At 58.8% G+C, this 23658-nt stretch overlaps 1 protein-coding gene across 4 annotated transcripts in view; it reads left to right on the top strand.

Annotated features, from left to right (window-relative positions):
* The first annotated feature begins 2688 nt into the window (after positions 1 to 2688).
* TBC1D16 (TBC1 domain family member 16) overlaps positions 2689 to 23658 on the top strand; it is a 74488-nt gene continuing 53518 nt past the window's right edge. For all 4 annotated transcript variants that reach the window (XM_055326289.1, XM_055326282.1, XM_055326272.1 and 1 more), the window contains exons 1-3: positions 2689 to 2758; positions 13882 to 14124; positions 17302 to 17890. In XM_055326289.1, the coding sequence (XP_055182264.1) occupies positions 13944 to 14124; positions 17302 to 17890 (770 nt within the window). In that variant the 5' untranslated portion in view covers positions 2689 to 2758; positions 13882 to 13943. The remainder of the gene's footprint in view (positions 2759 to 13881; positions 14125 to 17301; positions 17891 to 23658) is intronic.

Below are 23658 nucleotides of genomic sequence, written 5' to 3'. Positions count from 1 at the left end.
AGGGAACCTTACCCTGTCGCCTTCATGATTCTGGGCCTCCTCTTCTTCAGAAGTTGATTCGCCTTCCAGCTGAGACCTGGTTGCAGAAATACAGTTTAACAGTTTCAAATAACAGTGTTCTTTCTCTTGGCATTTGTCACCTCCCGGTGTCTGGATATATTCTTATTTACTTGCTCATGATCTGCCTCCCCTCCAGGCAGTTGGCCATGACTTTGTCCAAATACTAGATCATGCCTGTCACATGGAGGGAGGGAGTGCCACCAAAGAGTTGCTCCATGAATGCATGAAAAATAATTATGGAAACATTCAGGGAACAGCACAAGTAGAGGATAACAGAAAAGTCACCTTAAATAAACTTGTGTCTGGGGCCAAACTGGGGAACAGAAATATAGACTAAGAGAAAGTTGCACAAAAGTGACTACTCTAGAGACTCTTGGTTGGTTTCTCCATGATTTAGATAGTACAAGAATGTCATGATTTACATTCTTAAAATTATTTTTTCGTAATTAAAAATACAAGCTCCGGACGCCTAAGTGGCTCAGCAGTTGAGGGCCTGCCTTTGGCTCAGGGTGTGACCCTGGGGTCCTGGGATCGAGTTCCACATCGGGCTCCCTGCATGGAGCCTGCTTCTCCCTCTGCCTGTGTCTCTGCCTCTCTCTGTGAGTCTCATGAATAAATCAATAAAATCTTTTTAAAAAAATACAAGCTCCTTTAAAAAAAAAGTCAAACTAATACACAAACGTGTGACACAGATAATGAAAATCCTCGTGGTTTTCCCTCCCTTTCTCAAGAAAACCAGTGGTAATAAAAGATTTAACGGAACATTCTTTCCAATATTTTTCTACGCCTGTAAACCCACACACAATCAGAGATCACAACTCTACATACTGTTTTCCATTTAGTCTTTTCGTTGCATGTAACCTGGACTTCTTTCCATGTGAGTTTACATAAACCCATCTTTTTTTTTAAAAAAAAAGTGGAACACTACTGAAACGCCTAAGGTAAAATTATTTCTTTTTTTAGAAAAGGATTTTATTGATTTATTCATGAGAGACGCACAGAGAGAGAAGCAGAGACACAGGCAGAGGGAGAAGCAGGCTCCAAGCAGGGAGTGGGATGCGGGACTCCATCCCGGGACCCCAGGATCACGACCTGAGCGGAAGGCAGATGCTCAACTGCTGAGCCACCCAGGTGTCCCATTAAAACAGTTTCCAGGGATCCCTGGGTGGCGCAGCGGTTTGGCGCCTGCCTTTGGCCCAGAGCGCGATCCTGGAGACCCGGGATCGAATCCCACGTCGGGCTCCCGGTGCATGGAGCCTGCTTCTCCCTCTGCCTATGTCTCTGCCCCTCTCTCTTTCTCTCTCTGTGACCATCATAAATAAATGAAAATTAAAAAAAAAAAAAACAGTTTCTGTCCCCAGCCCCCCGTTGCAGGCCTGGGGGCAGCAGAGGAAAGGGCGAGGTCCCCACGGTCAGGAAGGCCCTCGGTGAAGGTCCCCCGCACACAGAGATGGAGTCAGGTAGAGACCCTGCCACCAGCCCCTGCGCCCTCCTGCTTTATTTCAAAGGACGGGAACTCAGGGCCAAGCATCCTGGTTGCCATGGTTACTGCGGGCCGAGCCAGCCCCGGGTTTGAGAGCCCAGCGGCCAAAGCAAGGGGAGAGAGGGAGGGGACCGGAGCTGACAAAGGGACCGCAGAGCAGAGGGGCGCGCAGGGCTGGGGGAGGGGGGCGGGGAGGCGGGAAGGGGGGATGGACGCGGCAGAGGCGCGGGGGAAAGGGCGTGAGCGCACGGGGGAGGCGTGGGGGCGCGGAGACCCTAACCCTCCGCTTACCCGCCGGGCTCCGCCATCTCCCGTTGCTAGGCGACGCCGTCAACATCCGGCGGGCGGGGACCACGCGCGGGGCCCGCGGAGACGCGGCCTTTGTGCCACCGCCGCGCTGGAGGCGCGCAGCACCCACCCGTGTAGACACATGGAGACATAAACAGTTTCTCCGTCTCTAAGTGCGGGCTGCGTCCCGCCTGGCTCGGGGGCTGCAGAGCGACAACCGTGCCCACCCACGAGCGTCCAGCCAGGCAGCTCCGATGTCCCGGGGACCCGCGACCGCTCAGTGCCCCGAACCCCGGGGCAGGCCGAGGTGGGGGCGTGAGGGGCTCCGGAGCACCCCCCGCGGGGTGGGTGGGGGTGGGTGGGGGTGCAGCCTGGAGCCCGCCCATCCATCCGCAGACCTGGGGCCCCCGAGGAGGGGGGGCTGAGGGATGCTCAAGGGCCTTCGGGTGGGCGATGGGTGATCCCCCTCCTTGCCCCAAAGAGGAGAGGCGCAAACAGGGTGGAGAGGGCGCACGGGGAGCGGCCCAGGGGTGCCGCCTTCCCTGCGGGCGGGGGCAGGCCCTGGGACGCGCAATCAGGACGGCCCAGGGCAGGGGACGCGGGTCGCCAGGGCGCGAGGTGGCTGGGGCAGGATTGGGGCGAACCGAGGGGCTGGATGGGGTCGCAGCCGGGCTGGGCCGGGCTGGGGGCCGGGGCGGGCCGGGCCCGGGTGGGTTAGGCGGGCGGCGGGGGCGGGGGCGGGTCCGGGTGGGCCCGGCGAGGGGCCTGGCGAGGGGCCGGGGCGGGCGGGGCGCGAGGGGGCGGGCCGGGGGCCGGGCCTCGCCGCGCATCCCCGCCCCACCGCGCCTCACTGGCGGCGGCGGCGGCGGCGGCGGCGGTGGAGGCTCCGGGAGCCGGCGCGAATCCGGCCCCCGCTGCGGGACCCGGGTGGGTATCGGGGCTCGCGCGGGGGATGCGGCGGCGGAGCCCGAGGGGGCCGCGGGGGACCGGGCGGCGCCCCCTCTGCGGGGCGGGGAGGGGGCGCCGCGGGGCGCTGGGCCTGCAGCGGCGGGGCCGGGAGGGGCGCGGGCCCGGGCTGGGGCGGGGCGGGGGGAGCCCCCCAATCACGCAGAGGCCCCCTGGGGACCCCCCGCGGCGCACCGGGAGTGGACCCCATCCGGGGAGACTCGCCCCCGCCTGCGTGGGCCCGTGGACGCGACAACTTGCGGTCTTTGTCTGGCTGTAGGGTCGGAGCACGCGAACGAGAACTTGGAGGGGCCCCCGCGCGCACCCCCAGCCCCCCCGAAGTGGGTGCCTTGCAGCCCAGCAGCGCGCGCACCGTCCGTGTCCCTGGGCCTTGGGTGGGTGGGCTGGCTGTGAGAACCGCATGTCAGGAAACTCACTTCCTTTAGGCCCAAGAAAGAAAGAAAGAGTAGGGGGGAAAAAAAGGAGAAAGAAAAAAAAAAGGCAATTTAAGATTGCTAAATATAACCTAAGCAACCCTGCCAGGAGCCGGTGAATCTTGAAATCCTGTGATTCCCACACTCCGAAGTTGGTGTCATATGTTGGCCACAATCTAGTTCAGATTCTGTTCCGGAGATGGAAACGACATATCTCGTCTTGCGACACCCCCCTCCCCACCCCCCACTCTCAAGTTTGTTTACCTGCCTCCCCAAGTTCGGGGGGCAAGCTGGGCAGGTCCTCCCTGTGGTCTTAGGGACCTTTCTCTACCACCCGAAGGCCCCAATTCTTGTATCTGGAAGTAAGAAATGGTTGTCAAAAGTGGCCATGTGGGATCCCTGGGTGGCGCAGCGGTTTGGCGCCTGCCTTTGGCCCAGGCCGCGATCCTGGAGACCCGGGATCGAGTTCCGCGTCCGGCTCCCGGTGCATGGAGCCTGCTTCTCCCTCTGCCTGTGTCTCTGCCTCTCTTTCTCTCTGTGTGACTATCATAAATAAATTAAAAAAAAACAAAAAAACAAAAAAAACAGCGGCCATGTGAGGAAGGGGGTCATCAAACGGTGGGTTGCAGAAGCCCAGATCCTACAAGTCATTCCCAGTCTGCCATCGATTGATTAGAGAACTTTCAGAAATCTGTGTGTTAGTTTTAGAAATTCCTCGTTAGAAATATTAACAATTAACTGATTAGTGACCATCAGAGGCTTGTAAGAACAGGAAAACTTTGGCAAACGAAAGGATTATTAAATCCTGGGGTGGTAACCAGAGGGTTTAGGAACAGCTGCCCCTTCTTGGTCCGGGGAGGCACGTGTGTGCCGAACGCACTCACTGTGTTCTCTGTGGCTTGTGGACTGTTCGTGGGAGCAGAATCTCAGGATAGCTGAAGAAAGTTCTCATCAGTGGAATTTTAAGATCCTTCCGCAGTGATGGTTGTTGTGTACGAACTTTCTGATTATTATTAAGTGAATTCACTTAATCCTAAAAACAAGCCCGTAAAGTCAGGACTGAGGTTATCCCCATTTTACAGATGGGAGCCCTGAGCCTTAGAGAAGTAGATTCCCCAAGTTCATGCACCTAGGACAGAACTGGAGGCCTCAGGCCCAGGAGGCTCCCGCCCCAGAAACGGCGGCGCACGCCGCCTCCTCCCCTATAACGGACACCTGCTGTTCGCACGCACACGCTCTTCCTGACCCCTCTTTTTTGCAGCCAAGACAACATGGTTCGCTCTGCCTTATGATTGATAAAAAGCAAAGGAGTGGAGACGAATCCCATGTCACCACTGGCTGCTAATAACAGTTCTCTTTCGTCCAGAAAGAACCTCCCGGGCCTCGTATAAAGGCATTTGAGAAGACAGCGGTCGGGTTTCCGCAGCCCACCTGCTTGCACAGGTCTCGCTGCCCTGGTTTGGGGGTGGCTCCGTGCAGCGCTTGCAAACGTGGCCTCCGAAGTAGATTGCCGGGTTCAGATACCTAGCCCGGTGCACTGTACCGGCTTAATTCCCCTGTGCCTTAGTTTCCCCATCTGTACAGCAAAGATGGTTCTACCTGCCTCAGAGGCAATGACCATCCAAAGCACCTAGTGCCTGGCACGTACCAAGTGTTTGTTACTTTTTTAAAAAATTTATTTAAAAAAATATAAAAAATTATTAATGACCATCATTTGGATTTATCCCGTTTAGCAAAATTGGTCAAAACATTTTGATTTTTTTTTTTAGTTCCTTGTGTATGTGGTTTGTCCAGTGTGAGGCCGATCGGTGCAGAAGTGGTATTTACCGCGTAGGTCAATTTACGCTCTTTGCTCTGTAACTTGGCTGACTGTTCAGGGACCACGGCCACCAGCTTGTCTGGCAACACAAATCTCAAGTAGCAATTTTACCTGGTCCATCGCCCCCTCCTTCCCAGCTAAGGGGCCCCGAATTTTTATGGGCCTGAATCCTCTCATGTAAGATTAGCCAGGTGGTTTCTTTTTTTTTTTTCTTTTTAAGATTTTATTTATTTATTCATGAGAGACACACAGAAGCAGAGACACAGGCAGAGGGAGAAGCAGGCTCCTCAAGGGGGGCCCAACATGGAACTCGATCCCAGGACCCCGGGATCACACCCTGAGCCAAAGGCAGAGGCTCAACCCCTGAGCCCCCCAGGTGTCCCAGCCAGGTGGTTTCATACTGTGGGACAGCTGGGGGGAGGACAGGAGGACGGGCTTGCCCCTTGACAGTGAGGCAACTGTAGCAGCTGGGGCCCAGGTGGCTTCTATTGATGTACATGGTATCGTACGTCGTTGTGTTATATTTGTACAATACTGATGAGCGTTGATGAGCCCCGTGCACGGAAGAGAAAGCACAAGTCTGCAGTCTCCTTCTCCACCACCCCTGCCCCCCAATTCAGGGAGCTGGCGTAAGACGTCTTCTTCCTTTCACTTCAGTCGTGGTGGTTTTTGCTGTTGACCACCTGTGCGCCCCTTGGCACTGGATCTTGCGTCTTTAATAAATCTGTTCTGATGAGCTGTCTAGTGATATGGGCTCTGAAGCTCGTCTTTTACTGCGTTTTCTGAACCAATATAGCCATCCTCAGAGAGGAGCAAGGTCCAGCCCCCAGAAGACTCCGTGGGATGCCCCCAAAGCTGTCACCGGCCGGGATGGCAGGCCCTTCTCTCGCTGAGCCTTGGGCAGCCAGTCTGTCCAGGTGTTGTTGTTTTTTTTTTAATGTTTTATCCATTTATTCACGAGAGACAGAGAGAGGCTGAGCCACAGGCAGTGGGAGAAGCCGGCCCCATGCAGGGACCCCAGGATCATGCCCGGAGCCAAAGGCAGGCCCTAAACCGCTGAGCCACCCAGGTGCCCCTGTTCAGGTGTTTAAAGTTGATGAATGTGATGAGCCACCAGTAGGGACCCACCTGACTGCAGGTACACAGGTGTGGCGGGGTCTTCCGCGCTCTCTCTGGATTGGCTACTGGAGAAACCACCATAATGGATCGGGAGTGCAGCCCGAGCCCGTGTCTGCCCTCGCTTGCACACTTTGGTTTATGTGCTGGTTTTCCACACCGAGTGACCCTGAATTCAATAGCCTGATAAATTGGTCATTACACTCTCTGGCTTTCTGAAACTGGGGCAAAGGGCACACTTAACGGATGTCATTTTACACTCTTTCGCTTTTCAATTTCTGTGACTAAAAAGCTTTCCCTGGGCAAGATCAACTGTGTTGCTCTTCAGGGATAGTGTCATATACCCCCCCCCGCACCCCCACCCCATTTTATTTTTGTTTTGTGGTGTATTCGATTCTCCTTTTTCACGGACAGAGCTCCTCACCTCTCTGTATGAAAGTTTACAGGAGCGACGTAGAGTCAGGTGCCCCTAACCCGCTGCAGGTCAGCTGTCAGCTTCCTGCCTGGATTTGCACCTTTCCTTGCTTTTTGGGGGGTTCAGTCCTTCCTTGTTTCTCGATCTTGGCTCATCTGCAAGGTCAGTTTCATCTCCCAGGCCCCATCGCCTCAGCTCTTTGGGGAGGAAATAACTGTTTTGGTATTTGCCGTCAAGGGGGCACAAACAGCAGATGGTCTCTCACTTGAGAGGCAGAGGCCTTGGGGTTTTCCAGGGAGTAGGTGATAATCAAAGTGACAGCTGGACAGCGGAAACAGCGAAGCTGGTCACCACCCCGGGTGTCTGTGACTGTCTTGTCCTCTCGGCCTGTCAGAGGGCCTTTCCCGGTGGCCGTTGTCCAAGCCTCCAGCGCTGGGGTCTCTGCCCTAAGCTCTGTTCCTTCATTTTATTTATTTTTTTTTTAAATTTTTTTTTTTAATTTTTATTTATTTATGATAGTCACACAGAGAGAGAGAGGCAGAGACATAGGCAGAGGGAGAAGCAGGCTCCATGCACCGGGAGCCCGACGTGGGATTCGATCCCGGGTCTCCAGGATCGCGCCCTGGGCCAAAGGCAGGTGCTAAACCGCTGCGCCACCCAGGGATCCCTGTTCCTTCATTTTAAATACAAGTTGGTTCCCCGGGCCACCTCCCTTGCATGCAGAGAGGCCCCGCCCACAGCGACCCTGTTTCTGGGTGACCGTCTGTCTTTTCCATGGGGATCCTGGATGTGATGTATGTGCCGGGGACACCTTTCTCTTCTACAATAATCCCGGCACGGCAGCCACAGGGAACCGAGGCGCGTGAGGCGCAGCACAGCAGAGAGGACGGGTCGGGCCCGCCCCCAGGTGTCCTGTCTGGACGATGAGACTTGGAAGACCCAACTTCCCCACATCGTGCACCCCACGGATCGGGGCCCTGGCCCCGTCTACCTGCAGGGTCCACATCACCCTTTGAGCCACCAAGCTGGGGCTTCCCCAAAGGACGTGGCGCGCACGCCTGGTCCTGGGGAGGCGGAGAGAGCTGGGGTCTCCTCCGAGGTGTGGTAGCAGCAGATGTTGTGTGCGAGGAAAACGATCCGTGTTTTCGTGTGTCTGGCTCCTGTTTAAACAGCATCGCCTGTTCCCCGTGTTGATCCTTGATCCGGCTTTGAGAGCAAAGCAGAGGAACCGGTTTCTGGCTGCCACATGCCAGGTGGCCGGAGCTCAGGGCTTACTGCTCCTGAGCAGTCGGACGGTGACAGGGCCAGGTGGGCTTCGTCCCACAGTAGGTTCCCTTTAGTGTCCAGGCCCCCCCCCCGCCCCGCTCCGGACCCACCTCCCCCCGCTGCCGTGAGCGGCTGTCACAACGCGTGTGGGCTGCAGGGACTGGCAGCCCGTGAGGTGCCGGGACCCCATTTGCCCTGCCGACAGCTGCATCCCAGCCCCGAGCCAGGGTGGCCCGAGGCAGGTGTGCAGCTCAGAGCAGCGAACAGGGAAAGTCAAGCTCGTGCCTCTTAGGGTGGCTCAGGCTGCCCTATTTCTTTGGCCTTCCTGGGAAGGTTCTAGAAGAGAACTTTGTACCTTTGCTCCTATTTGTTTTTCTGTTTGGCAACTGCTGGGGCCCTTTATGACCAGGACAGGAAACCAAGGCTCTGGGCAGAGAAGGCTGCCAAGGGCAGGCACTGGCGTGAGTGTGCAGCTTTCCTCTGACCCGTCTTGCTGCTCCCAGAGGGACATGGGGGCGCACGTCCCCCTCTCTCCTGGCTCTAGGCCTGGGTCCTCATCATATTGCCTAAAACGTGGTTGCTCTGCAACCACGTGGGGATTTGACAGTCGGTGGGGGAGTTAGATGTCCAGTCTCTACAGTGTCCTCACCATGGTGTCGTCAGCAGCAGAATGGTCCCCAAAGAGGTCCATGCCTGAACCCTGGGCACCAGGGATGAGGTTAGGTGATGTGGCACTAAGGTTGCTCATCAGCTGCCCTAGACGGGGGGATTGTCCTGGCTTATCCAATGGGACCGATGTCATCCCAGGGTCCTTAAAAGCAGAAGAAGGGGGCAGAGGGTCAGCATCAGAGCCATGTGATGGGGGAGGACCTGAGTGGCCACCGCCGGCTTTGAGGGTGGAGGGAGGGCCACGAGCCAAGGGCTGCGGGCAGGTTCTCGAGGCTGGAAACAGATTCTCCCCCAGAGGCGCCGGAAGGGAGGCAGCCCTGGGTTTGAGCCCGGGGAGCCCTGGGGAGCCCTCCTGGCCTCCAGAACTGTGAGCTACTTTATTTGTGTTGCTTTAAGCTGAGAAACGTGTGGCGATTTGTTGCAGCAGCAGCAGCCGTGGGCAACCGCGCGCGTGGGCTGGACGTGCTTTCTGAAGGAGGCACACGGGCGACTGGTGTCTTTTCCGAGGGGGCCAATTCTTGATCCACGGGTGGCTCGTTTCCGGCTGGCTCGTGGGTGACCTTGCCTCCGTCTCTGTCTGCAGGACGGCTCTTCCTCAGGTATATATATATGCCCAACTCCGGGGGACTGAATGCCGGGCAGGGGCGTCTCCACTTCACCCCTGTACACGTCAGAGCAGAGCCCCCTGAGCTACCGAGGCCTCAGCTGCTTCAGGCCCGGGTCGTGGCAGGTGTTCCGGGGGCGTCCGTCCAGGAGCCAGCGCGGTTGGTGGAGGCCTGCTGCCCCCTGGCCCCGGCCCAGCAGCACGGCCAGTTCCAGACTGGGCTGTGAAATAAACACCTGCCCACCTCCCCACTTCCCGGCTCCCCCCTCTCCAGCCACCCCCAAACCCCTCTCCCAGGCCCCCAGCACCCCTTACCCCGTAGGCTGCGATGGGGGTGTGCTGAGAACCCACAGTTCTCAAAGGTGCTGGGGATGCTGCAGAGCAGAGAGGGCTTTCTGCGGCGGGGAGCCCCGTGTCATGAGCATGTGTGTGTTTTGAGGGGAGGCCAAGTTGTTCTGTCCTTTCGAATTACACACTAGCCTATTTTGCAAAAATCTGGCCCAACCTCAGTCGCCGACCACTTGCAACAGCACAGAGCTCAGCTTGCGATCATGTCCCAGATGGCTAGAAACCAGCACTGGCATTTTTTACTTTATACCTTTTAAAATCATTATTTTTTTTTTGTGCACCCAAACTGATGCTCATTCTAGATCTTGGCCTTAGTCCATCTTTCTGTTCCTTCTGCGTGCCAGCAGGCTGGCATTGCTGTCCTTTCCATCAGCAACAACAGAGCGTGTGGATCTTGATTGAAGGTGGCGTTCTGTAGACACGTCATTCACAAGGGGACTTCTCAGAGATGTCTTGGACTCAGGAGCTTAGAATCTAAAACCCACAAGAGTGACACGGGCATAACCGTCTTAAAGTAGAAATATTAAGTGAACGCATCAGAGGAAAATGACGTTTTTATCGTCGTCCAAGGATCTACCTTGAGCTGCCTCTCTATCCCCCTTCCTCTCGGGATTTGGGGACAGGCTCTGTAATATTGGTACAAAGTGCTTTTGAGCATCTCGGCTGCTATTTTGATTTCAATTAACTCCGAGTCCTTGCTAGAGGAAGTCGGGGAGCCGTCCCTGGCTGCCGGCTCCTCTCTGCTCCCTTTCGAGCTGGTTTTGTGTGTCTTCGGATCTCTGCGGACGGCGTTTCAAGATGGTTTTGCCCTTTCCCCCACTCTGTGCGAGGTATGATGAGAATAAATAATACGCGGTCGGAGAAAGACCCCGGGTCCACGGAAGGGGACCTGGGCCTCCTACCAGCTCAGAGTTCCGTGCCCAGGAAGACTTTCTGGAGCACAGCTTTCTGGTCTCCCGGGAGGGGTGGCTGTCTTTGCTCCTTCCCGCCCCCGTGGGACACCAGGTCCCTAGGGTCGTGGGCCTAAACTGCTCTGCAGGTTGTGAGTGAGAAGCACTCAAGGTTATGCATCTTGTGGATTCAAGGACACCGGGAAGATCCCCGGCAGGTTGTGCAGCCCTTGCCAGGCCCTGGCATCGCTGCTGGCAGCTTCCCTCGGCCTGGACATCCGAGCTCCCTTTGTCACCCTGCCGTTGCTCGTCCTGCCTTAGCTCCCTGCCTGTCTCTTGCCTCCATCCACACGAGTCCACCCTCAGCCTGGCTTCTTTGGGTTCATGTCTTCTGGTCTCCATCCTATTTTTTTTTTAATTAATTGTATTTTTTAGAGGGTTTTACTTTTACCAAAAAAAAAAAAAAAAAAAGCAAAATACAGAGAGTGTCAATATATCCCTCTCTAGTTTCCACTATTCTTATTTTTCATCCCAGTAAAGTATCCCCAGCATGGTGACCACTCAGGCCATTCTGAAGTGTGCAGTTTTATGGCATTGGGACCGTTCACATCCTTGTGCCGCCGGGCCCCCCTTCCAGCAGGGGAGCTTCTGCAGCCTCCCCCCACCCTGCCCTGCTCCTCCCACCCGGCTTCCCTGGGTGCTGCCCACCGCCCAACCCCACCTGGCCCCTTCCCCGCCGGCCCTTCCCTGCTGCTGCCCGCAGCCCCCCTCTCCTTCCCGCTCTCCCTCCCCAATTCACATCTGCGTGGCTTGTGTCACGACGTCGCCTCTTCCTGGATCTGTGCCCCACTTTGGACACCTTGTCTACCTCCAAATTTCCTCTTTTTTAAAGGACACCAGCTGCCCTAATGGCCTAATTCCAACTTAATCACTCCCGTAAAGACCCGTCTCCATTCGGTCGGAGGTGCTGGGGGTTCGAGCTTCAACATATGATTGGGGGGGCTGGGGGGACACACACTTCGACTCATTAACACGTGGGAAAATGCATGTGTGATACTATGACTGAAAGGAAGACCCCGTGTCATCCCAGCGGGGGATGTCTGGTTTTCTTTAAGATAGACATGGAACATAAGGGAAAACACGCAATGGTTTCAGGTCCCGTGATTGAAGGAATTGATGTTTTTTTATACTTCTCTGAGCTTGTTTCCTACTTAATGACAACCAAAAGCATTAAAAAATAGGTCAAGGACTCTCTCCATGTGCAGTTTGATAGAGAGCAGAGGTTGGGAACCAGGTCTAATTTCAACGAAATCGGCTCACAGAGCAACAAACGCACTTAGAGGAGAAGTGAGAGGTGTCCGAAGAGAGTGCGTGTACCTGCGGGTGGTGTTTGACGGACACCCCCAGGCTGCGGCCCCCCCGGGGCTGAGGGGACTGTCCCCCGCCCGCCCGGGTGGCTGGGGTGGGAGGGGAGCCGAGCTCTGAGCACAGAGGACAAAGGTCTCGGGTGCCAAGCTTTTCTGCTCACCAAGTGACCTGAATGCTCGCCACCTGTTTTCTCGTTTCCAAAACCGCGCGTTTAAGGAGGCTGCGCGGCTGCCAGAGCCGCAGTGACACCGAGCATCAGATCCACGTCTGGCGTGTGGGAAAATGCTGGATTGTGAGCACTGGTATTTTGGGATCCCCTTCAAATCTTCCAGCACATTCTTTTGATTATCCTCCACGGTGGCAAACATCTTCACTTAAAAGACGGTTTGGTTTTTAGAATCAGCTGAGAGTTGTTTGCAGCCCAGTCTGGCGGTTAGACGGATTAAGGAAGGAAAACCATTGGAGGCCCCAAAGGAGGTGGGGCTCCAGCCTCGCCCACGCGGAGGCCACGAGCCCCTGCCATGTGGCTGGTCCCCACTGAGATGCACTTAATGCAAAACAGACGCCAGAGTCTGCAGGCCCAGGGAACGTAAAGCAGCTCATCGATCATTTTTTTTTTCATATTGATTACGTGCCGAAATGATACTGTTGGGGACATAATGAGTTAAATGAAAGTATATTACCAAAATTAATCTTCCTCATTTCTCTTTACTCTTAAGAAAGGTGGCTACTAGGATATTTGAAATTGTGTATGTGGTCGAATTAGATTTCTACTGGGCAGCGACGGTCTTGGAAAGAAGAGAGTTCTGTTTTTGTACGGTTCATTAAGTGACCTTGTAATCCTGGAATGATTCTTGAATTCTAAAAATGTTCTGGATAACAGAATCTTCCTTAGAATAACAATATAGTTTTTCTAGATGGTTAGTTGGACGGTCGGCGCACGTTGTGATGTGTAGGTGCCCGTGCGGTTTTTTTTTTTTTTTAAAGAGTTTCTCATACGAGGGGTGTCGCGCGCCGTGGCGTGCCCTCGAAATTCAGACAGTAGAACCGGGGGTGAGAGGTAGAGACACAGGCAGAGGGAGATACAGGCTCCACGCAGGGAGCCTGATGCGGGACTCAATCCCTGGACCCCAGGACCGTGCCCTGGGCCCCAGGACCGCACCCTGGGCCAAAGGCAGGCGCTAAACCGCTGAGCCACCCAAGGAACCCTTTATTTATTTATTTATTTATTTATTTATTTATTTATTTATTTATTTTTTAAATTTTTTTTTAATTTTTATTTATTTATGATAGTCACAGAGAGAGAGAAAGAGAGGCAGAGACACAGGCAGAGGGAGAAGCAGGCTCCATGCACCGGGAGCCCGACGTGGGATTCGATCCCGGGTCTCCAGGATCGCGCCCTGGGCCAAAGGCAGGCGCCAAACCGCTGCGCCACCCAGGGATCCCTATTTATTTATTTTTAAAGTTTTTATTTATTTAAGTAATCTCAACACCCTACGTGGGGCTCGAACTCTTGACCCCGGGGTCGAGAGTCACATGTTCCTCCGACAGCGCCGGCCCGGCGCCCCTCTCCTTTATTTTTTTTTTTAAAGAACAAGTTGTAGGCAGACTCTGTCCTTCAAATACTGCTTGTGACACCCTTCCCAGCTGAGATGACCTGTTGCATGTCGGGACATCAGGCTGGGCCTGGGGGCGACAGGGTGCGGGCGGTGGAGGAGGCCGGGAAGGATGGGATGGAGGCCGGAGGACGCTCCCTGGGAAGCACGGCGAGGCTTGTTGGCATAGACGTAGGGGTAAAAACGGAGCAAAGAGAAGTCTGGAGGTTTTCCGAGATCACTGTGGGGGAGCAGAGCCCTCTGACGGATGGCTCTCACCAGCATGGTTTGGCCTCCGGGGGACGTTTGCAATGGCTGGTGACATTGTTGGTGGGCACGGTGGAAAGGGCACTGCTGGTGGCGCCCAGTGGGTGGAGGCCAGGGTAGCCTCGACCACAAAGAACAACCTGGCCCCAAACGTCCCTGGTGCCACGGCCTAGAACCGAGCGTGCCCTACACGGTGGTTAGGGACCACCATCCATCTCGAGCTCCCTGGTGTGAGCAGGACACAGCGCCAAGGACACTTGGCCCAAGCCCATGACCTTGGCCTGAGGCGCCTCGTCTGTATCCCTCTCCCACAGCCACGTCTGGACGAGCCCCGCCTGGGCCGAAGCGTGCGGAGGATGGAAACACTCCCCCGGCAATGTCTCTGGGCCGCCTCCTTCGCCGGGCCTCCTCCAAAGCCTCGGACCTCCTGACCCTCACCCCAGGCGGCGGCGGCGGCGGGCCCCCCTCCGTCCTGGATGGGGAGATCATCTACTCCAAGAATAATATCTGCGTGCACCCCCCAGAGGGGCTGCAGGGGCTGGGGGAGCACCACCCAGGTGAGCCCAGGAGACGGGAGGGCCTGGGGGTGGGGTGGGGGGAGATTAACATGCAAATGAAATAAAGCAGTCCATTTGTTCTGGTGGGGGTGCAGATTTGGAATCCTCGGCCCCGTTTCTTTTTTTCTTTTTTTTTTTTTTTTTGTTTAAGATTTTATTTATTTATTCGAGAGAGAGAGAGAGGCCGAGACACAGGCAGAGGGAGAAGCAGGCTCCGTGCAGGGAGCCCGATGTGGGACTCGATCCCAGGTCTCCAGGATCACACCCTGGGCTGAAGGCAGTGCTAGATCACTGAGCCACCCGGGCTGCCCCTCGGCCCCGTCTCTTTCTAAAGTAACCAAGCCTCAGCTGCGGAAAGCTTTCTTTTTTTAAAAAAAAAAAAATTTTATTTACTTATGATAGTCACAGAGAGAGACAGAGATATAGGCAGAGGGAGAAGCAGGCTCCATGCACCGGGAGCCCGACGTGGGATTCGATCCCGGGTCTCCAGGATCGCGCCCTGGGCCAAAGGCAGGCGCCAAACCGCTGCGCCACCCAGGGATCCCTGCGGAAAGCTTTCATGTCCCTTCCCCATCTGTCCTAATTTACCTGTCTTTGAAGGGACTGGTGACCTTTAACTTACACACATGGGATGGGACGGTTTAAGGGGAATCAGCTTCAGAAGAAGACAGTAGGTCGCTACAGGGCTGCTGGGAGCAGGGGACCCCCCCCCCCCCGGCAGCATCAGGAAGGGAAGCGGGCCACCGTCTGCTGTGGCAGGTGCACGCGGCTTGCCCTAGGGCGTGGCTGCTGCTTCCTTCCCGCAGCCCCGGGGGCTGGGAGGAGAACGGGGTGCAGCGACGGATGGGCCTGGCGATCTGGAGACATGGAAATCACCAGTCCTGTCCCGCCTGCCCCCTAACCCCACTGGTTTGAAATTAGGGAAGAGAACTCGGAGCCAGAGTCTGCGGCAGGGAGACGTAGGAACCTGGGGCCATGCCCGGGACACCCCAGCGCCGGGGCCTTCATTAGCCCGGGGTGGGACACTTTTCCTGTGGCCACAGCGACGTCGCTCTCTGGTGCCAAGTCACAGAGAGAAACTGCGTGTTTTTGCAGGGCTCAGGCTGTATCCTGAGCCCTGCAGTGGCGGCGGCTGCCCTGTGCACTGCGGGGCTGCGGGTCACGGCGCACAGCAGAGCTTCTCCTCCAGGACGTCGACCGCGGCGGTCCCGGGGCAGGGGGCAGATCTGAGGCTCTCAGATGGGGTCAGAGCAGCCGGGCTCTCACCCCGGGGCTGGGCGGGGCGGGGCGGGGCGGTGGTTCTCTCAGGCCTGCTGCCCATGGGGACAAAAGAATGGGCTAGTGATACCCCAGTCCTGTGTGGCCCTTCTTCGTTTGTGCAAATGACTTGCCACAAATAAATGAACTGCTTTCTTTTGTTTGCATGTTAACCTCATCAGAGTGCCCGGAGCCCCGGGCAGGCCCCCCCCCCCATTTTTTTTTTTCTTTTTTGAACCAGGAGGCTGGGCCGCTGCCAAGGCTAGCCCCGGGTGGAGGTGTGGCAAGGGCAGGCTCCGGGCAATCCCCACGCTTCCCGTGGCCTCCCCAGGCTGCTGGAGGATGCTCAGGGCCCCCAGGGCAGGTGCAGCCTGGCCGCGGCCTGGGGACTTGCCCACCCAGCGCAGACAGAGGCCCCACAGCAGATGTCAAGACATGTAAAAGTCATAAATCACAATCAAGTCTGATCACGTTACTGTGTGCAAGTTACATGTCAACAAGACACTGAATAGATTGATTAAAAGGAAGTTTACATTATGCTAATGAACGAGTCCTACCTTGGTAAGGCTATAGTCACCCGGAGGGTCAGGTGCGGATTTGGAATCATCGGCCCCGACAGGCTCCAAAGCAGGAGACCCGACCTCACTTTGTCTTTCCTGCGCTAGGAGGGACCTCGGGCTCCCACGTGTGGACACCCCAGCCCGTCCACAGCCCCCCCAGACAGCTCAGGAGCGGGCCCTGGAAGCAGAGCCTGGACTGTGTGGACAGGGAGTCCCCAGGGTCCTGCCTCCCCGGAGGGTGCTCTAGAAGGGGGTGCAGGCTCTGGGTGGCACGTGGCCATGGACGCCTGACCCCAGGGCCAACTCTGAGGATTGGAAGAGGACACAGAGGTTCTAGGTCGGGCCTGAGAGTGGTAGCTCTTCGGGTCTAAATCAGAAAGGACCACACAGCCTTGGGAGAGCTTTGTGGGGATGCTGTCGTGCTGGAAGGCTGGGTGGGGGGCAGGGGCAGAGGCCTGGGGCTCCCTCCCCAGTCCCGAGCTGCAGGATCTAAGCGCGTGGCCTCACCTGCACCCCACCGTTACCACTGAGTTTCCCGGCATCCTCTGGAGACGGGAGCGGGGCTCAGGAGACTCTGGTGCAGGTCCTCAGAGCCCCGAGGGATGCCAGGGCCCAGCCCCTGCCCCCGGGGGCTTTCCAGAGCAAAGACCAGGAGCCCTGGGCACCTGGCCCGTTAGGCCCAGGAACCAGGACATCCAGAGGTGGCAGGAAATGCCCCCCCCCCCGCCAGCCTGCAGGCTGAGCATTTGGGACCCCAGAGAGCCCGCCCGCTGGCTGCAGCCTGGAAGGAGGCCGCTCTGCTGGGTCCCTGGCAGCGGCCTGGTGCCTGACATCAGGGACGGCCCCTCCTTCCGCAAAGCTGAGTTGAAGAAGACACGCTGAGAACACAAGTGGCCGCGAGAGGCCCCACACCCCTGTCTGGGTTTATTTTATATGAAACAGAAATAAGGTCCGCAGCCTCCATTGCTCCCAGCCATGGTGAAGCGAGGCTCCCAGGCACCCCAGACCTGGAAGCTGGCCACAGGCGGAAAAGCCCTGGGGCCACCACCCCGTGGACAGGGTGGGGCTCTCAGCTGGACGGGGCTCCCCGTGCATGGAAAGTGAAAACAGGTCACTGCCTGGGGGCCCAGGGCCCCCGAATCTGCTCGGAGGTGCTAGCAGGTGCCCACAGCTTTCACTCGCCTCAAGCCTGAGCGCACCCCTGGCCGCTTTGTGCTGGGGCCAGGCTGTGTGTGCAGCCTGGGGGCTCCCCGCATAGGGGCTCCCCACATCCTTGCTGACCAGGGCCGGGCCTCCGCCACGAGCCACGGCAACACGTGCATCGCCATCCCTAACCAGCCTGTCCTCCTGACCCTCCCAGGCTACCTGTGTTTGTACATGGAGAAGGATGAGCTGCTGGGGAGCACCCTCATCCTCACGTGGGTCCCCAACTCTCGGATCCAGAGGCAGGACGAGGAGGCGCTGCGCTACATCACCCCGGAGAGCTCCCCCGTCCGCAAGGCACCCCGCCCGCGGGGCCGGCGCGCCCAGAGCTTGGGGGCCCCCCACCAGGCCTCCCCCACGGAGCCCAGGCCCACCCTGATCCCCAGAGACGCGGACGCCCTGGGGGTGGCGCAGAGCGTCCCAGACGCCGTGCGTGTCAGCCCCTCCCCGCCTTCCGAGGACGGGGACAAGCTGGCCCGGGGCTTGGGGATGGCCCCGCCGCCCGCGCACAGCGACTCCGGGATCTTGTCGGCGGTCAGTTCGCAGGACGGGACGGAGGAGGGGCGGGAGCCGCGGCCCGAGGCGGGCGAGGAGGAGGGCTCCCTGGAGCTGTCGGCCGACGGCGTGAGCAGGGACAGCTCCTTCGACTCGGACTCTGACGCCTTCTCTTCGCCCTTCTGCCTGTCGCCCATCAGCGCCGCCCTGGGGGACAGCGGCAGCTCCGTGTTCCTGGACAGCGAGAGCGGGTGAGTCCCAGTCTGACCCCAGGCCCGCCGGGGCCTCCTGGGGAGCAGCTCCCTGAGTGCTGAGGGGGGCCTGCCGGGGTCCCGCGCTCCCCAGGCCAGGGCCTCGGCGCCCGGGTCCCATCACTTGATGCCCCCCGACGCGATGGTGAAGGACGCGCATGGGGGGTTCCACCTCTGTCCCCTGTCCTCCTAAGCCTTCCCTGCCAGGACCGACCTGCCCCGTAACCCAGACTAGACCCCACGGGGCCAGGCCCTGAGCATCCTGGTGTCCCCTGTTCCCATCCCTGGGGGGACAGTAGATTGTCGCCCATCCCACAGCCCCTGCAGATGGCACACTCGGAGACTCCCGGCTGGTGGCATAAGGCTTCGTGGCTGCAGCCAAGGCAGGCACGTGGCCCAGCCTCCTGGCCACAGGGGATCCTTAGCCCTTCTGCCCAGACCCTTGAGCTGTGAGAGGCTGGAACAGGGTCCTGGCAGGAATGTGGGTGGCATTCCCTCTGCAGCCGGAGCGCCCAGGTTACCAGGTGCCTGGGCACATGGGCAGCCTCGCTGGCTCAGGCCACATGGGCAGGGGCCTGCTGCGGCAGGAATTACCTCGCCCTGGGGTGCACCTGGCGGGGTAGGGTCGTTGCAGCATCACTAGGGGGCCTCACAGGGCTGGGTGGGCACAAGGCTCATGAGCAGGGGCCTGGTGCTAACCCAGAGCGGCCAGGCCAGCGCGGGCCAGGCCACCCCTGATGTGGGCAGCCCCTGCCTGTGGCCTGGCTGTGGTGCTCGCTCTCCTTAGATGTCCAGGTACACGGTGGCGGTCATGCTCTTAAGCACTGACTCAGCAGCAGTGATTGAACTCGAGCTGGGAGCCGGGCTCATGCTGGGGGTGGATGGTCCCAGCCTTGCATGGGCAGCAGACCTGTGTGGCACGATGACTTACGCTTATGACGCTCACGACCGCCCGAAACCCTGGGAGGCGGGTCCTGACATTACCCCCGGGTGTAGAAAGGGAAAGCGAGGCACAGAGAGGTTATTGAAGTTGCCGGAGGTTACAATGCCAGCAGGCCTGCGGAGCCGGATTTGAACCCAGACCCGGAGGACACGAGGTCACACGGGACGGACATAAGCCAGGGAGCAAAGGAGAAGGAAGTCGAGATGGGTTCTTACCCGGTGTATCCCCTCAATGAGCTGTGGTCGTCAGAGCCGAGGGTGGACTGATAACCTTTGTCTCAAGCCTTGGAGGGCGCGCAGGACCCAGGCCGGGAACCAAGCTCAAGCCTGGCTTCCCACGCACAGCTCGGTCAGAGCGCCCCTGCCGGTGCCCCTGCCAGCGCAGGAGCCGTGCAGGGGCCCAGCACCCCAGGGCCCAGGTGGAGGGACAGGGTCCGAGCTCCCACCTTTACTGTGACCCAGGTGTTCTGGGCCCAGCCTGTGGTCACATGGCTGAGGTCTTAGTGGCAGAACCAGGATCGGGGCCTGGCATAATGGGCCCCGTGGGCGCCTGATGGTGGAAGAGCTTGGATTTGGGAATTCGGGAGACCTGGTTGGCAAGAGCTCCGTGTCTTCTTGGAGCCTCATCTCCTCGTTGGTCAGATGAGGACAGTAACACCCGTTTCATGGGGTCACCTCTTTGCCTTCTGTCTGCCTTGCCGGGGTCCCCACCCCGGCTGCCCCTGAGAATGTCCCAGGGGACCTCATATGCGCTCCTCAAGCCCAGGCAGTTCCCGATGCTTCCAGAGCAGCCCTGGGGCACGTGTGACACTCTCAGGGCTGAAGGTGGGGATGTCGTCGGCTTCCGGCGGGCGGACAGGGAAGCTGCTGAGCGCCCCCCAGGCCCCCGGGACAGCCCCACCCCATGACAGAGCCATCCTGCCCACCTGTCTCAGCGCTGAGAACCCTTCCCAGACAGTCGGGGCGGCCCCGGCATCAGGAAATTGTTCTGTTTTCCTAATTGTGCTAAGATACACACAACATGAAATTTGCCGCCGCGGCCATTTAAAATTGTACCATTCGGCGACGTTTCATGCACTCAGGGTGTTGTGCAACAGCGACCACAGTCCAGATCCGAAACTCTGTCCTCACCCCCAAAAGAAACCCCATCCCCACTACGCCGCCACTCCCCGTTCCCCCTCCCCCAGCCACTAACCTGCCTCCTGCGTCGATGGACTTGCCTGTTCTGGACGTTTCCTGTGGAAAGGAAAGTGGAATCATACAATACGTGGCCTTTTGTGTCTGGCTTCTGCTGAGCGCTGTGTCCATGCCGAGGCGCGTGTCAGGACCTCCTTTTCGTGGCTGACTACGAATTCCCGTGGTTGGACGTGACGGCCCCACTCTGAGCCGCGTGCAGACCCCCGAGCCAGAGCAGCGGGCGTGTCTGGGTGCAGGGGCTGGGCTCCCGCCTCAGGAGGCCTTTCTGTGGGGGGCACCTCAGGAGCCGTAATTTTGCTTTGCAGACCCCGGCCCCACGCGGTTTCGTCGGGCGTCGCCCGCTTGCTCAGAGCCCCTTCACGGATGGTGCGCCGATCTCTGGGTGTGCGCCCCAGACGGCAGTGCAGGCCGCGAGGGGCCTCAGCCACCAGAGTCCCCGCAGTTCCACGACACTCGCTCTCCCAACCAGATCTGTCCAGCGGGGCTGAGGCTTTGTGCTGGGACAGGACAGAGACGGACGGGACCCCTCCCCGCCTCCTGGCCGGCCAGCAGGTGCTTAGCGAGGTGGGTGGCGTGGGCACCGCCCGCGTCCCAGGTCCTGATGGGTGTTACACGGCGGCGCACTGGTTCCCGGCCCAGCCGTGCATGACAGGTGGCTGGGAGCTTGGAAACACAGATGTGGATTCTGGAAGGGGCTGGGCGGGCCCTGGAATCTGCATTTTTTAGAGGCAGATTTGACGAGAGCCAGATTTGGGCTCTGGGCCAGCCCCTGCCGTGCACATTTGCTTTGCTGTTTTACGCTCCGAGCTCCGCGTGTGGTACTTGTCTCCGCCACCACACTGGAGCCGCTAGAAGCGGGGATGGTGTGCCTCCCTCCCTTCCTCCCCACCCCCCCGCAGCACCCACACACTGGTGGGACTGGAAATCTCAGACTCAAGGGCCAGGTGTACTGGACAGGTGCTCCCCACCTGGCCGCAGGTGAGGATGCCTCGGGCTGCCTTGGAAATGCCCAGTGCCCCCGGTGGCACCCAGACCAATGAGTCCAGAGCTGCTGGGCGTGGGGCCCAGGCACAGGCGGCGTTTGAATCTCCCGGGGGCTTCCAGCGAGCAGCCTGGTTGAGAAGCGCAGCTTGGAATCCAGGGGCCACAGGAACAGAGAGGGCATCTGGGCGGAGGTCCAGAGCACTGCCAGCATCGGGGGGAGCAGACGCCCCGCAGCAGGGCTTGGTTTCGAGGACTGGCGTGCGCCCATATAGCTGCTCCTGGAGCCAAGGCTCCTCCTAATGTCCCTGGGACCTGGGTCCCCAGGAGGGTAGTGTAGACGGGCCTGGCTCACGGGATCCCTCTAGTGGCAGAACCGAAGAACTACATATGGAGGCTGGGCTGGGGCTGGGGCTGGGCAAGGAGGAGGGAGAGGGAGGAGGGAGAAGGAGGAGGGGGAGGAGGGGCAGGAGGAAGAGGAGGAGGACAAGGGGGAGGGGGAGGGAGGATGAGGAGGAGAGGAGGGAGGAAGGAGAAGGAGGAGGGGGAGGGAGGATGAGAAGGGAAGGGAGAAGGAAGAGGAGGAGAAGGAGGAGGGGGGAAAAGGGAGGGAGGAGGGGGAGGGGGAAGGAAGAGGAGAAAGGGGAGGGAGGAGGGAGAGGGAGGAGAAGGAGGAGGAGGGGGAGGGAGGAGGAGGAAGAGGGAAGAGGAGGAGGGGGAAGGAGGAGGGGGAGGGAGGAGGATGGAGGAGGGGGATGAGGAGGGGGGAGGAGGAGGGTCACCCCTTCTGCATCTGGGAGTCCCTCCAACATTCCGTATGTGACGGGTAGTTCCCAGAAGGGCAGCGTCCAAGGTGTGGGGTGTAGCCGGGTAGGACCCGGTTCCTAGGTGGCCAAGCCACCTGCCCTGCCCAAACCCCCCAGCTCCCAGCACAGTGATGGCCCGAAATCCGTGACCATAGGGCCACGCCACTCAAGGTCCACCAGGGAATGGGGCGGCTGAGGAGAGAGAGCAGCTGCTCCTACGGAGGTCTGGGCCCCAGCGCAGGGTTGGGGTCTGTGCCGCCCACGGTGTCGGGAATCAGGGCTTGGGATGGGCACACAGGTGAGGATGACCACCGGCCAAGGTCAGTGGCCAGCCCGTCATTCGTCTGCCCTGGAAGTTACCCGGGCCAGTCGGGAGGGCCGGTGGGTGTGGGGTGTAATATGCCAGGACCCCCGTGTGGACCCGAGCGGCATCCGGTTGCGGCCCCCACCCCCTCCCCGGGAAGTGCACTGGCCACGTGTATGGAGCCCTGAACGCAGCCCCTACCTCCTAAGTCGTCTTCTGAAACGCTTCCCATAAATAGTCTGAATGACAAACGAAACGCGTCTGCGCGAAGATGTTCATCACGGTGCTTCTTACAACGGAGGAAAGGGGGAAAGAACTTAAATATCCAGCAGACCCCGCCGTGGTGCACCCTCCCAGACAAAGCAGTCTTATCTGGGGTCAGTGAGCCCCTGAAGCCATAGCCACCTCTTGTGTGTGTGCTCACGGGGGCGCATTTTCCTGAGGAGGGGGGCACCCCCCGATTTCTGCGAGCGTCCGTGACTCCCGACGGCTGACCGCCTCCGGCCCAGCAGGTGGGAGAGTGTGCGGCAGGGAGGCCGAGCTCACACGGAGACCACAGCGTCTCGACAGCAGAACAGGGGGCAGGTCCCGTGCACATTTTGATTAAAGTCTATGAAAAGGCCCCGATTCGTGGGGCGGGGAGGCCACACCGGCCAGACCCCGGATCTGTACCTCGACGCAGCGGCCCTTGGCCTCACGCACAGCCGGGGATCCCTGGGAATGTGGCGGGTGTGACTTCAGGTCCTGCATTTTAATGTTACGTGATGTTGATGGATATAAATTTCAATGGCGCGTGTGGCCACCGTGCTGACCGCACAGGTCGAGAGGACCCGGCGGCCATACGTCACCATATCGTGATAACGAGTAAGGTCTTACTTGTCTTCAGTTTTCAAAAATGTTGTTCTGTGGCCATATGGGATAAAAACTGAGTTTTAGGGGCACCTGGGGGGCTCCGTCGGTGAAGCATCAGCCTTCGGCTCAGGTGGTGATCTCGGGGTCCTGGGATCGAGTCCCGCTTCAGGCTCCCGCTCAGCAGAAAGCCTGCTTCTCCCTCTGCAGCTCCGCCTACGTGTGCTCGCTCTCTTTCTCGCTCTGTCAAATAAACAAATACAATCTTTTTAAAATAAATAACCACGTTTTAGAACTAGATCGCCCGTTGAACTGCTGCCCAGCTCAGACTGGCCTTCCCCGGCCTGGCCCGCACGCCTGTTAGCGAAAACGCTCTCCGGGGCTCGCCAGTAACTGAGGTCCTGCCAGCAAAACCGACGCTAATGACCTGCCACCGGGTCCCCAGAGCTGTGCTCCTGCCCCCGGGGAAGGGCTGCTGCTTCCTCTCTGCCTGGATCCTCTTGTCGTTCCTGCCGCGTGTGTCAGGGCGGCCGTCCCGCGTGGAGGGTGGCGTGCAGGTTGCAGAACTGGGGCTCTCACGGTGGCTTCCTTGGTGCCGTGGTCCAGCCGGTACAGACGTGAGTCTAGGCTAGCGGGGCCCCTGGGGAGCGGGGACAGGGGCTGGTGACGGCTGGGCCACCTGCCCTGGG

The sequence above is a fragment of the Nyctereutes procyonoides genome, unplaced genomic scaffold (genome assembly GCF_905146905.1).
Source record: "Nyctereutes procyonoides isolate TBG_1078 unplaced genomic scaffold, NYPRO_anot_genome, whole genome shotgun sequence".
In the NCBI taxonomy this organism is placed as follows: domain Eukaryota; kingdom Metazoa; phylum Chordata; class Mammalia; order Carnivora; family Canidae; genus Nyctereutes; species Nyctereutes procyonoides.
The sequence above is the reverse complement of the archived record's forward strand: the minus strand, read 5'-3'. Positions and strand labels throughout refer to the sequence as shown.